Here is a 12,130-nt window from a genome sequence, read left to right on the forward strand (position 1 = left end):
ACACAAAATACACTATTATAAATAAATATTGTAATTTAATTATTGTAAATTTTTTGCGTGCATGTTTTTAGGTCATAATAATGTTTGCATAATGTTTAAGTAGTTTAAGATATGCAAAGCAAAACAAAACAAAACAAAACAAAAAAACTGATATGAAAAACATTAAATTAATTTATAAATACAAACAGAAAATGGGCAAATTAGTCATGTAAATGAGAGAAAAAGATGGTAAATATTATAAAAAAAAAAACTACAAAAAGGCTAGCTAAAAAAAAGGAATTTAAATTATTTTTTTTTAGTTGACATTTGGGCGAGTACATAAAAAAGTGAACATTTTTCAAACATCCCGTTTTATGTAAGTTTGTCAACTGTTTTGCACATACACACACACATACAAACACACACACACACTACATACACACACACACACACACAGACAAATGTCAAAGTCTTTTTTAAACTTATTAAGTGTTTTATTGGTGCAAATATAGACGAAATCAGAAATTTACAATTGTCTTCTCAATGTTCCAAAAGGGGGTCTTCCGAAATGGCGCTGCTTCAAATTAGTAACTTGGATTGGTTTTTTATTGGTTCTGGTTCTGCAATCTTTAAGAAAAATACTATGGAATGCTAAAGTTGCAGATAGCAAATTGAAAAGGTAAAGTATAAATTAAATTAGAAATCGAAATTTGATGAAGATGTTGCTAACAAAAACTCTGTTTAATTGCCATTAGTAGAAACTTAATTGTGAGTTTCATTTGGAAAACAATAATAAAATGTAGTCAAATTGACCATGCCCACCAAATGTGCAGAAGAAACAACTTTTACAATTGACTTTAACTATATATTTCCATATAATGCTGTATATTTCAATATAACACAATTGCAACTTTTGTTTTGATTTTTTTTTGTATCTATTTTGAACTGCCTAAGACATTATTTTGCAACTTAAACATAAAACTTATCCAGTCTGCTTAAAACAAATTTAATTGGTTACACAAAAGGCTGCGGCATCATTAATGATGGGATCAAATTCAAATTTTTGAACAACCCATTCGATAGACTAGGCTTCGAAACGTTACCAAGAATTTAAGTATTTTACACAATTTGTTATCTTTAAATCAGTTTCTCTTTTCTTTTTTTTTTTTTTTAAAGCTAAACGCCAAACAAAATTGAAATACAAAAAAAACCGCTGAAGAATTTTGTGTTAGGACAGAAAACAAAAAAAAAAAAACAAATAAAGTAGTTGTGTAAAATGCAAAGACTTTAATTTGTGCATCAGTTGCCTGCCGCAAGTACGTGGCGATGTAGCTAATCAGGATGTGGATCATCTTTTGTGGTTGTTCAGTACTCAAAGTTGAAGGAAGAGTTGCGTCCGCCGCTGAATTGGAAGAACGAACGAAACATTTGATTCGGATCGAAATCGGCTGTGCAAAATGGGAAAGAAAAGCATTCAATTAGAATCTAAAGCATATATATTTATATATATATATAGATAGTATAATTGAAAGGACTAAGCACCTTGCATTTGGTCTTCAATGTCGTGTCCGTTGTCGTATCGGGATTTCTTTTGCGCATCCGACAGGATGGCATAGGCCTCGCCCACCTCTTTGAACTTGAGCTCCTCGTCCTTGCGCACCTCGGCACTGCTGCTTGTGTGCCTATCTGGATGATGGACCATTGCCTTCTTGCGATACGCCTTCTTCACCTCATCCTCGGTGGCATTTCGCGAAACGCCCAAAATCTTGTAGTAATCCTTACGCTTTGACTTCTTCAGCGCAAACTTTGCGTCGCGCAGCAATCGCTTTATCTCCGGCGTCTTCTCCAACTGCAGCGCCGTCTCATAGTCGGCCACCGACTCCTCGAACTTCTCCAGATCGTTGTGGCAGCGGGCGCGCAACAGCAACGCCTTCAGATACTGTGCTTTCAGCTCCAGCACGCGTGTGCAGTCGGCGACAGCCTCGCGCAGCGAGCCAATGCGTGTGTTGACCAGGGCGCGATTGTAGAGCAGCTTCGAGTTGATGTCCTTGTTGTGCTCGTCAATTTTCAGGGCATCCGTGTAGATGACGTGCGCCTCGCGATATCGTCCCGATTTGAACAGCATATTGCCGTTCTCCTTCATCTCCTTGAGCAGCTTGCACTTGCTGCGCATCTCCTTCGACTTCTGATGATCGGGATCCAGTTGCAGAGCCCGCTCAAAATGCAGTATGCCCTTCTCCAGATTGTCCGTGTAGAACAGACACAGGCCACGCACATAGATCGCATCTGCCGAGGTGCTGTCCAATTTCATGACGCTAACGGCAATATCCAATGCCTCATCACATCGCCCCAAATAGGCCAAACACTCGGCCTTCAGCAGACGATATCTGTTATCAGAATGAGAGCAGAGCGGAAGCAAATTGTTGTTATTCATTCATTCATTATTCGCATTGTTTGTTTTTTGGTGAGTCAAAAACTTACCGCAGGCAGGCAGGTGCAAGCTTGAGCGCACTATCCAAATAGTAGACGACATTGCGATATGACTGCGATCCGTAGTTGCTCTGTATGGTCGTCTCCAGCTGTCGCAGCTTTTGCACAGCCTGCTCCTCGCCGCTCAGCGCCTTGCTCTGCGGATCCAGTTCGGCAACCGTTTTGACCGCCTGCTCCGTGCCAATGATGTCGCCCAGGGCCAGGCAGCACTTGGCCACACGCACATAGGCCTTCTCAAAGTTGGGATCAAGTCGGATGGCGTTGCGGGCGTCCATGAGAGCGTTGTTATAGTTGAGCAGCATCATGTAGCAGGCGGCACGGTTGCCGTAGTAGGCCGCCGAATCGGGGCACAGCGAGATCGCATCCGAGTACAGTTTGAGTGCATTCTGATAGTTTTGTGCCTTGTATTGGTCGTTGCCCAGTTTCTTTTTCTCTTCAGCAATGCTGCAAATGCCACAGACAACAATTAACAAAATTAATCAATTAATATTTTTAGCAATTAACGAATTGAATTACATAAAAATGTCAAGAAATTGAGCAGCATAGTTATTGCTGCTATATATATATATTTACTAAAATCTACACATATTGCTGTATATATATATATATATGTGTATCTATCAATCATTTGCAAATGTGCTCAATTCTTTTTTTAAATTTGGCTATATAAACATGTTCAGATGTGTCCACATGCCATGTTTAATGTACTTTTTATGCTGCATTAATAAAAGACACACCCAAAAATTCAACAATGCAAAAATATATATAAATTGATATATATATATATATATACATAATGCAGCTGTGTCATCCAAATTCAAAATTTGAGCTAAAGAGAAATTTGAGTTTTTATCTGTTTATAGATAAAGATCAGACTACATCCAAAGTTTCGGGTTTAGCCTAAAAGATTTCACTTTATCTGTAACAAATACTATTTAGTTTTATATAATTCAATGCTGCAATTTTTTAAGAGCAACAAAAAATTAGCCAAAAATTCTTTATACACATTTACACGTGGTCCGATATATATATATATATATATATATGCAAATAATTATATATACTCGACGACCTCAGCGAAGTACCGAGAACTTTGTGCGGTTTTATTTTAGTCGGTTGATATGTGTATATATTTACATGCATGCATGTGAATATATGTACACATTGAGTAACGCAACTTACTAAAACATTTTCCACTTTCTGCGAAATTCTGCTCGATGCTCGCTTCTTTTTTTTAGTTTTAAAGATTGATTGTTTGCTTTGATTCTTTTTTTGCTTTTGATTCGGTCTTTGCGTTGCTTGCCACAGCTGTTTGAACCACTTTCTTGTTGTGAGCTATTATTGGGGTTTATTGTTCAAGTGTTTAAAACTATAATTTTGCCTTTACTATTCGACATTTAATTCAAAGCTACAAATAACGACAAGTATTCAACAGTAGCAATAAAAACAACAACAACAACAACGAGTTATCAGCCGTATTATCTGCAGGCGTGGGCTTAACTAGAAAAAGCCAGTAAACACAATTGTTAGTTTGCCAATATTTATATATATATACACATATATATAGATATAGATATATATATAATGTATATGTATATATGTATTTGGGTTGTGATTAGCTACGGCAACGATCCGACGAAAGAACGACGATGAGAACTACATCGATGACAGAAACGCACTGCAAATGCAGACATAAATATGCATTGAAAAGCCAACGAAAAAACGAGAGAGCTATCGAAACAATATGTGTGTGTTGTATGTGTGTGTGCTGTCTGTATGTGATGTATGTGTGTGCGTGTGTGTGTATTGTAATAGCGAAGAGCGCACTAATTGGGAACATTTGGGAATTTAGTGAAACACAAGCGATCATTACCCAAAAAGACTTTGACCTAAGCTTTAGCCACTTTGCAAATAAAACTTGAACAAAAGAGAAAGTTTAAATATACATAAATATATATATAGTAGCATAAGACGATAAGATGTGAGCTAATCTAAATTTCATACAAATATTTGTTGTCATTGGTTATTTTTCCTTGAGTGTGTTACACATGCTGCGACAAGTTCAAAAAACTCAGCGTTTTCAATGCTAGTGAAGAGAGCCAAGCAGCGTGCAGAAACACACTGCTGGCCATGAATTTAAGCACAACATTCGATGGTAAATAAATTTGCCCGGCTTTGTGCGGGTTAAACTACTTTTTGAGGTCAACAACAACGAAAATTACATGGAAATTTGTTTTGCTTAACGGTGATCAGTTCTACACGCTTAGCTTATATGTGTAGCGGAAGTATTTCGCCACATGTGGCATACAATAAATTCTCGCTTATTTCAAATCAATAATTCAATTCAATTAAGACATTGCAGCTGCAACTAAGATATTATCGCAGAGAGAGAAACTGTCTTTTGTTTGAGTTTACTACATAAAACTAGCTAAATACATATATACAATGAAGTGTGGCATCCCAATTTGGCTTGACGCTTAGCTAACTGGTTAGGCTACCAGCTAAAAGATGACTCATGAGTCATCGCAGACAGCAAAGATTTTCAACAGTTAAACGGGTTCCCCCCGCAAATGATACTCCTCCAGCTAGACACAAAAAATAAAAAATATCATTTGTTGGTTGCATGAGTAACGGAAGAAAACGGGGAAAAAAAACACGCAATAAATAAAACAAACAATTTGTTCAACTTGTGCGGGTTTTATTCTATTTATTTGGAAATGTCAGCGAGGCGTGGCACGCAAAGGAGTAAAATTAAGAAATTCATTTCCTGACTCACTTTTAGCTTAACTTTTTGATGTTTTTAACTCCTTTTCAGCTGCTATTGCATAAGCAAAAAGTTGTCAATAATTCTGGTTTGCTAATCTTTGCCATTGAACAACACCTTGCAGTGAATTTGCTGTTTACTGTTTATATAGAGCACCTAATTGTTTGTAAACAAAAAACAAACAAACAACAAAAAGATATGAATTGATTTCTATTTTCATTAGACAAACACTTGCGAGTTGTGAAATATGTGTGTATTCTTGAGTGTATTCTCGAATATTCGTTTGCAGTTCGAATGTTAATAAAATCAGTCATTAAATTGATTAATTTTTCTATATATTCTTAAAGAAAGAGAAAATCCTTGGCAACAGAGTTCATCGTTTTTTTTTTTCGTAATTAACGTAAGCTCAGCGCACTTGAATCTAAGCAAAAAGAAAAACTTGTTTCTAGAAAGAAACAAATTGAATTGGGTTGCTGGCCGTGGTGCTGATGGTGGACGGGAGAGGGGCGAAAGGGAACCAATTATAACAACGCTGGACGCCTGCGTTGGCGTTGCCAGTTTCTCTTTAGGTTTGTGGTGCTCCAAATGGGAGCACGAGAAGAGAAACTGGTTTCCAGCTGGACGGCCTTGCACAAAACTGTGCAAATGCTGACAATCTAAATTGAATATTAATTAATTGCCAATTAATTAAATAGTTAAACAAAACAAATATAGAACAAATGGAATGGGCGACGGAACGGAGAACAAGTGTCCTGTTAGGTTTACTTACGTTGCCGCGTCCTTTGGCACAATCTGCTCACCGTCGACGACTTCCTCGGGCAGTTCCACTTCCATGTCAGATGTTGACAAGCTTTCCTCGCGCTCGCTATCGCTAATCTCAATGACGTCGTCCATTCGCAGCAAACAAACACGGAATAATCAAATTGTGGCCTGTTTTTTTTCTTTATATTCTATTCTCTTCTTTTCTTTTCCTTCCTTTTCGTTGCGTTCTTTGCCTTTGTTTGCAACAATTTCGTATGTATTGTTTTTGTTGGCCCCTCCGATTTGCACACGCTGAGAAAATTGAGTTCCCTTGTTGCTCCGGTCGATATGCAGCCACAGAAAATGCGATATTTGATATTGCCGAGTCGTCTGTTTCACAGTGCACGAGCCAATAAATGTTGCTAGTGCAGCATAACAACAATTTATGAGATTAATCCTAAAATTTAGACCCGACAGGCAGCGTCAGCGTGCTTATGAAATGAACGAAAGAATTAGTGCTGGTATCGACCAAGTATCGATAACAACGATAGCTTCAGTGGTGATTTTATCGTAAGACGCTCTAGCGCAAAGCTTCAACACCAAACGGTTTTTGTTTTTCAAATGTATCAAATGTCAAAAGAATACGGCCGCTGGTTTATTTACGTATTTTCACATTTATACAATGCAACAGTATTTTGAAACTCGGCTTAGCGGTAATATTATTGCTGTATAACACAATGCAACTTTTGTTCGATTTGATTTTGATATTGAGATCAATTTTTTGTAAGCAAACACGCAGCTTGACAAATATTTATATGGGAAATAAAATCAGATTAACAAAATTAAAAAAATGAACTGTTTTCTATAATGTGAGCGGTCACTCTACTAACTAAATCAAAACAAACTGACATCAGATTTGCAGCTGATTTCTTAGGGTTACCATATTGATTTATATTCATTTGAAAAACAGATCGTTACATAGCAGCCTGCTTTTGGCTGTCAGTCTTTCTGGCGCAAATTTTAAACCAGAAAAGTATTTCACAGACAATTTTCAAATGTATTAAATTATGGAAGATTGACTTGACATTTTTATTGTTTAAGTTTGTATTACTTATTTTTTATTTATTTATTTTTATGTATTAGTTACACAAGGGGAATTGAAAGTACTTTATTCCTGGCTTAAATCCGGCTCTGCAATTGTTAAGCTTAGATAATATAATTTTTGTGAGGTGTTTACGTACTGAGGTAGTTCTTTGTGATCTCAGAAGGAATATGTATGTATATATTCTCTAGATCAGCATGAATAGCCGAGTTTGAATAGTCATTTCAGCTTATCCATCTATCAGTTTCTCTGCGCAATCACAGCAATCCTTATGAATCTTAGAACATCAGTTTTATAAAGCATTTTTACTATTACGTTTATATTTATTTTGTGAAACTATCTGTTGATTTTGTTGTATAAAAAACTTTTTTATTTACTAAGATATCCGAGCCAAAATCATTACATTCGGATGTAATAAAGACTTACGTTTTGGGAAATCATTTTTAACTTCAGACAATACTTTATACTCCCATTAAGAAGTTACCTAAATATACCAGGGTATTTAATGTTCGGCATGCCCAGAAATGCCGTTCTTTCTTGTTGTGCTTAAACCAATAAAGTTAATAAATGGTTTATTTATTCAATAACTAAAATTCTTGATTCAAACGGACTTAGTTCTAATTTTTTATGATATACGAATTAATTTAAGAAGCTACATATTAAAAATAACAATTTAACAACTTCTTTTAAGATAACAAGTTATTAATGTGTTGATGAATTACCAGGTCATGTTTAAAGAATGCAACTGAATTAAGTATTTAATTTAATCGGAAACAGAAAGTTGACAAAAGATGATCCGTTATAGGATTTTACAGACGCGTATTATTTATTGAGTATTATTTGTTGAGTATTATTATTGCTGATTTTAAGAACTCTTTCGTTTTAAATTTAATTAAATTCCGAAAAGAACCTCAGAGTCGATGAATAGTTATTGAAGTTGTGTGAAAATTGAATAGTTTTGTGATTAATCGATTTTTTAAATTGAAAAAGCTTGGAATTCAGCTAGTTTTGACTAAATATTATTAAATATTTATATGTACAAGCATATCTTTAGCTATGTACATACATATATACCTATATATATAAATATATACATATATGTTTAATACAGCATCCGTATAAAGGCATATGCACATACAATGTATAAGAACGTGAACACATTTAGCTACATATACATATACATATATATATATATAAATATATATATATATATATATATATAAATACATAAATACATATGTATGTGTACCCAAATATGAAAGAAGAAAAAAATGCGACAAACAAGGCAAGCAATGAGAAGAGAACGATATCCGATTGGTTGTGCCAACTGAAATTTAATAAGATACACAAACACAGAACAGAACAGAAAGAATCGCCATCAGCAGCAGCAGCCGCAGCAGCAGCAACAGCAGCCACTGAGAACAAATAATAGAGAAAAAAGAGAAAAGAGAACCCGCCGTATTAACGCCCAGCATGCACATAGAACATACATAAATACATATGTACATACATACATACGTATGTATAAATGCATACATATGTACACAAATTCATTCGTTCATATGTACATAAAAATATATGTATGTCTGTATGTTTGTTTGTATGTGTAGATGCCAAAAGGTGCGACAACGAGAAGTATTTCGTATTTTATTATAAGTATAAACGCCCAGGGCCAGCCCCAAAGTCTGACATTCGTACTCCTAGGCAGCCTCCTCCCCCCATCACCCCCTCCCAAACTCCTACACCTCTCTCGGTTCGCACTCACTCACTTACACACACACAGCACTTCAAGTTTAAAACTGTCAGCGAGTGCGAACGGGATGGATGACGAAAAAAACAGTTGCCGAACTGCTCAGAATCAAAGCAAAAAATTGCAAGAAATATAAATGTGACGACGAAGATGAAATGGAAAAAGTGAAACGAATGAGAAACGAAAACGGAAAACGGTTGACAAACCCACAAATAGCATAAAAAAAAGAAGAAGAAGCAGCAGTGAAGATGTGAGATGGCCATCAGGCCGAGCAGGAGCAGCAGCTGTCTCGCTTGCACGCCCAAAAGTTCAGTTTAATAAGGATCGGGTGAAGGAGAACTGCTGCCGTACGTTGATAGATGGAAAGGGCAGGAGGTTATCGGAGGCGGGGGCATGGGGTGGGGGGATATGAAAAAACTTTGTCATTTACTTTTTAATTGAAATTAAAATGCTTTTCCAATAAAAAATACAAAATACTAATATAAAAATAAAGCAAAAGAGGTGCTCGCTAAGCAGCTGCGCAAACGTCAGAGTCGAACTCGAACTCGAACTCTAAGTTTGGCATCGGGTGCAAACACGAAGTTTTGTTTTCTTTTTTTTTTTTTGTAAATGCAGTGCATTTATTTTAATTTACTTTGACATAAAGAGAAGAAAGAAAAAAAAGCAGCCAACGAACAGAAATGCAAAACAATTGTCATTTGTTTATATAAGCGACATCGGCCATTGGAGTGAGTGAGTGCGCGCTACTGGGTAACGCTCACTCTCAAACGCCATACACACACAGACACAGTCACACACACAATGCAAATATGTAAATGAGCTGCTCACGCTCACTCATGTTTATTGGTTGCAAGCCACCTGCTCTGTCTGTGTGCACGATTGTAGTATGTGCCCGATGTGGAAGCGAGAGCGCTGCTCGCAGCCAAAACAAGAATAAGCGAGAGCGAAGAGTGCGCCCTGCTGCCTGAAACGAAATGAAATTGAAACGCAAATGAAATGAAATCGTCGCAATCAAAAAACGCCAAGCCAACAAACGAAATGAAAAAATAAATAAAACGAATGTACTGTGTATTGTGTGCAGGGCGGCGACAGCAGCGTCAACGTCGGCGTTGCCATCCACGAAAGTATGAGTGAGAGAGCTCTGTCAGTATATACACAACACACACACGCATTAATGCACGTGTGTGTGTGTGCATGAGTGCTGCTGCTAATTTTCTTCCGTCTCAGCCATCGTTCTCGTTCTGTCTTTTCTGCTTCTGTGTTTCATTTCATTTGTGTTTGTTTTTGTTTGTATTTTATTACGTTTGTCATTGTGTTTTCGGGGATGCTAACACAAGCGCATATCGACTCACAGACACACACACACACACACACGCACTTACGAACAGAGGTAAGCATCGTATACCACTCCCACTTCTTGATAGTATTGGTGTACAATTCAAACGGCAACACAATCGTATACATATAGTTTCGGGTTTTGCACACACACAAACACACACACATATATACAGAGAGAGACACACGGACGCAGAAACAGCTACATTGATACGTATGCATGTGTATATGTAATGTAGATGGGGCTGTAGCTACTACTGCTGGCGCTGCGGACGCAGAGACTCGGCTCGAACACTGGAAACTGGCAACGAAACGAAACACATTTGGCTCGCCTTTCATTACGAATTTGTCATTCGTAAGCGAAGGTAATGCAATAAAATTTTTGCGCGCGCATTTCCATTTTCGACTCTCGCGACATCGTTGACGAAAATGTACCTCGGTATATAACGGAACATCGGCGACTCATGGTGTGGGTGTATTAACAAAAAAAAAAACATTCGATTTGTGTGCAAGCGTATGTGTGTGCTTGTGTGCTTGTGCCTGTGCTTGCGCGTGCTCTCTCTCTCTCTCTCTTTTTCTCTCGCTCTCGCGTAACAAGAGCATTACCAATTAATGTGTCTTTGTGTGTGGGAGGAGGGTGTGCGAGTGAGTGACGATTCCCTTTCGAATGCAATTCGTTTCGTTGATTTCTTGCAGTCGCAGTCGCAGTCGCAGTTGTCGCCGTCGTCCTCTCGTGCGCAGCAGACGGGCCCCAAAAAGCTCAATGACACGCCGTCGGTACGGTAACGAGTAACGGTTACGTCCTCTCACTCAGCCAATTGGCGCTTTGCTGAGACGGTGTCGTCGGTTCGCATTCTGATTTGTGCAAAGATCATGATGCGAGTGGCATTTTATTTGATTGAAAATGCCTGAAAACGCATCGAGAATTCAGTTTGATGGCAAATGCAATTAGCCAAAGTTCAATTAAACTTTCAAAGAAACAAGAAAACAAATATAAAAAAAGTGTGTGTGATTACGAATAATAAATTCAATAAATACTGCTTCATAAATAACGCGTTAATAATTAAATAAGAAAAGGTAAATTTTTGCACAGAATAGGACAATTAGAAAAAAAACAAGTTTTATTAAAAGAAATCGGAAATGTTACGAGCATTAAAAAATATTTATTAGCATGTTTATTTAGTTTACTTAGGTTTGTGTTTATATGAATTGGAAATATAAATGAAACTGAAAAATATATGAAAAAATGATGGTCCGATGGATTTCGTATTGTTTAAATAAACTCAAAGATTGTTGAGAATGTTTAGATGAAAACATTTCCGTTAACCAATGACTTAATTGCTAACTTAATTAGGCATCTGAAATCAGATTTTAGACCAATCGTTTTCACACGTGTAGTGAGAATTATCATTTGTCCATTAGCTTTTTATAATTTTTAAAGTTTGAAGAATTCCTTAGCTGAAGCCATGTGTTATTTATTTATTTTTTTGGCTGACAATCAAGCGCATAAATAATTAAAAATAAATTAAAAGCCCATTAATTATGTACAACATACGTTATTTTTTTGGTTTTAGGAAGCTCGAAACACAGGTTAACAAATACCATTAAATAAAAACAAAAAAAAAAGAAAAATACAAAAACGGAGAAGACGCGCAACAAAAAATATATTTTAACCAATGACGAAGCATGGATTCTGTCAATGTCAATAGCCAATCCGTGACAAGTGAATATAGTGAACAACAACAACTGCAAAAAGAACAACAAGCAACCGATGAACGGTCGTTTAACAACAACAATAATAACAACAATAACAACAACAATAACAACAATATATCCGCAATCAATAATAATCATAGCAACTATAGCAAGCTTCTGGCCAGCAGCAATATGAATACGACAGCGATGCTAATGCATCATCAGCAGCAACAGCAAGCGGCAGCAGCAGCCGCCGCCGCAGCAGCAGCAGCAG

The 12,130-nt window shown here is 36.8% G+C and overlaps 1 protein-coding gene across 3 annotated transcripts; it reads right to left on the reverse strand.

The window, feature by feature from the left end:
• Nucleotides 1-1,243: 1,243 nt before the first annotated feature.
• Nucleotides 1,244-6,492, reverse strand: LOC6570199 (dnaJ homolog subfamily C member 7). Of its 3 annotated transcripts, none has more exons than XM_032741850.2 (5): nt 6,003-6,478; nt 3,652-3,804; nt 2,461-2,913; nt 1,522-2,366; nt 1,244-1,427 (listed from the first exon to the last, which is right to left on the reverse strand). In XM_032741850.2, the coding sequence occupies exons 1-5, from the start codon at nt 6,125-6,127 to the stop codon at nt 1,345-1,347; spliced, it is 1,659 nt and encodes a 552-aa protein (XP_032597741.1). In that variant the 5' UTR covers nt 6,128-6,478; the 3' UTR covers nt 1,244-1,344. The 3 variants fall into 3 exon arrangements, with proteins under 3 accessions (XP_032597741.1, XP_032597742.1, XP_001996448.1); XM_032741851.2 differs by lacking the exon at nt 6,003-6,478 and adding an exon at nt 4,093-4,144; XM_001996412.3 differs by lacking the exon at nt 3,652-3,804 and having other exon boundaries at nt 6,003-6,492.
• Between the last annotated feature and the right edge of the window lie 5,638 nt (nt 6,493-12,130).

This window comes from Drosophila grimshawi, unplaced genomic scaffold (assembly GCF_018153295.1).
Source record: "Drosophila grimshawi isolate 15287-2541.00 unplaced genomic scaffold, ASM1815329v1 contig_1377, whole genome shotgun sequence".
Classification (NCBI taxonomy): Eukaryota; Metazoa; Arthropoda; class Insecta; order Diptera; family Drosophilidae; genus Drosophila; species Drosophila grimshawi.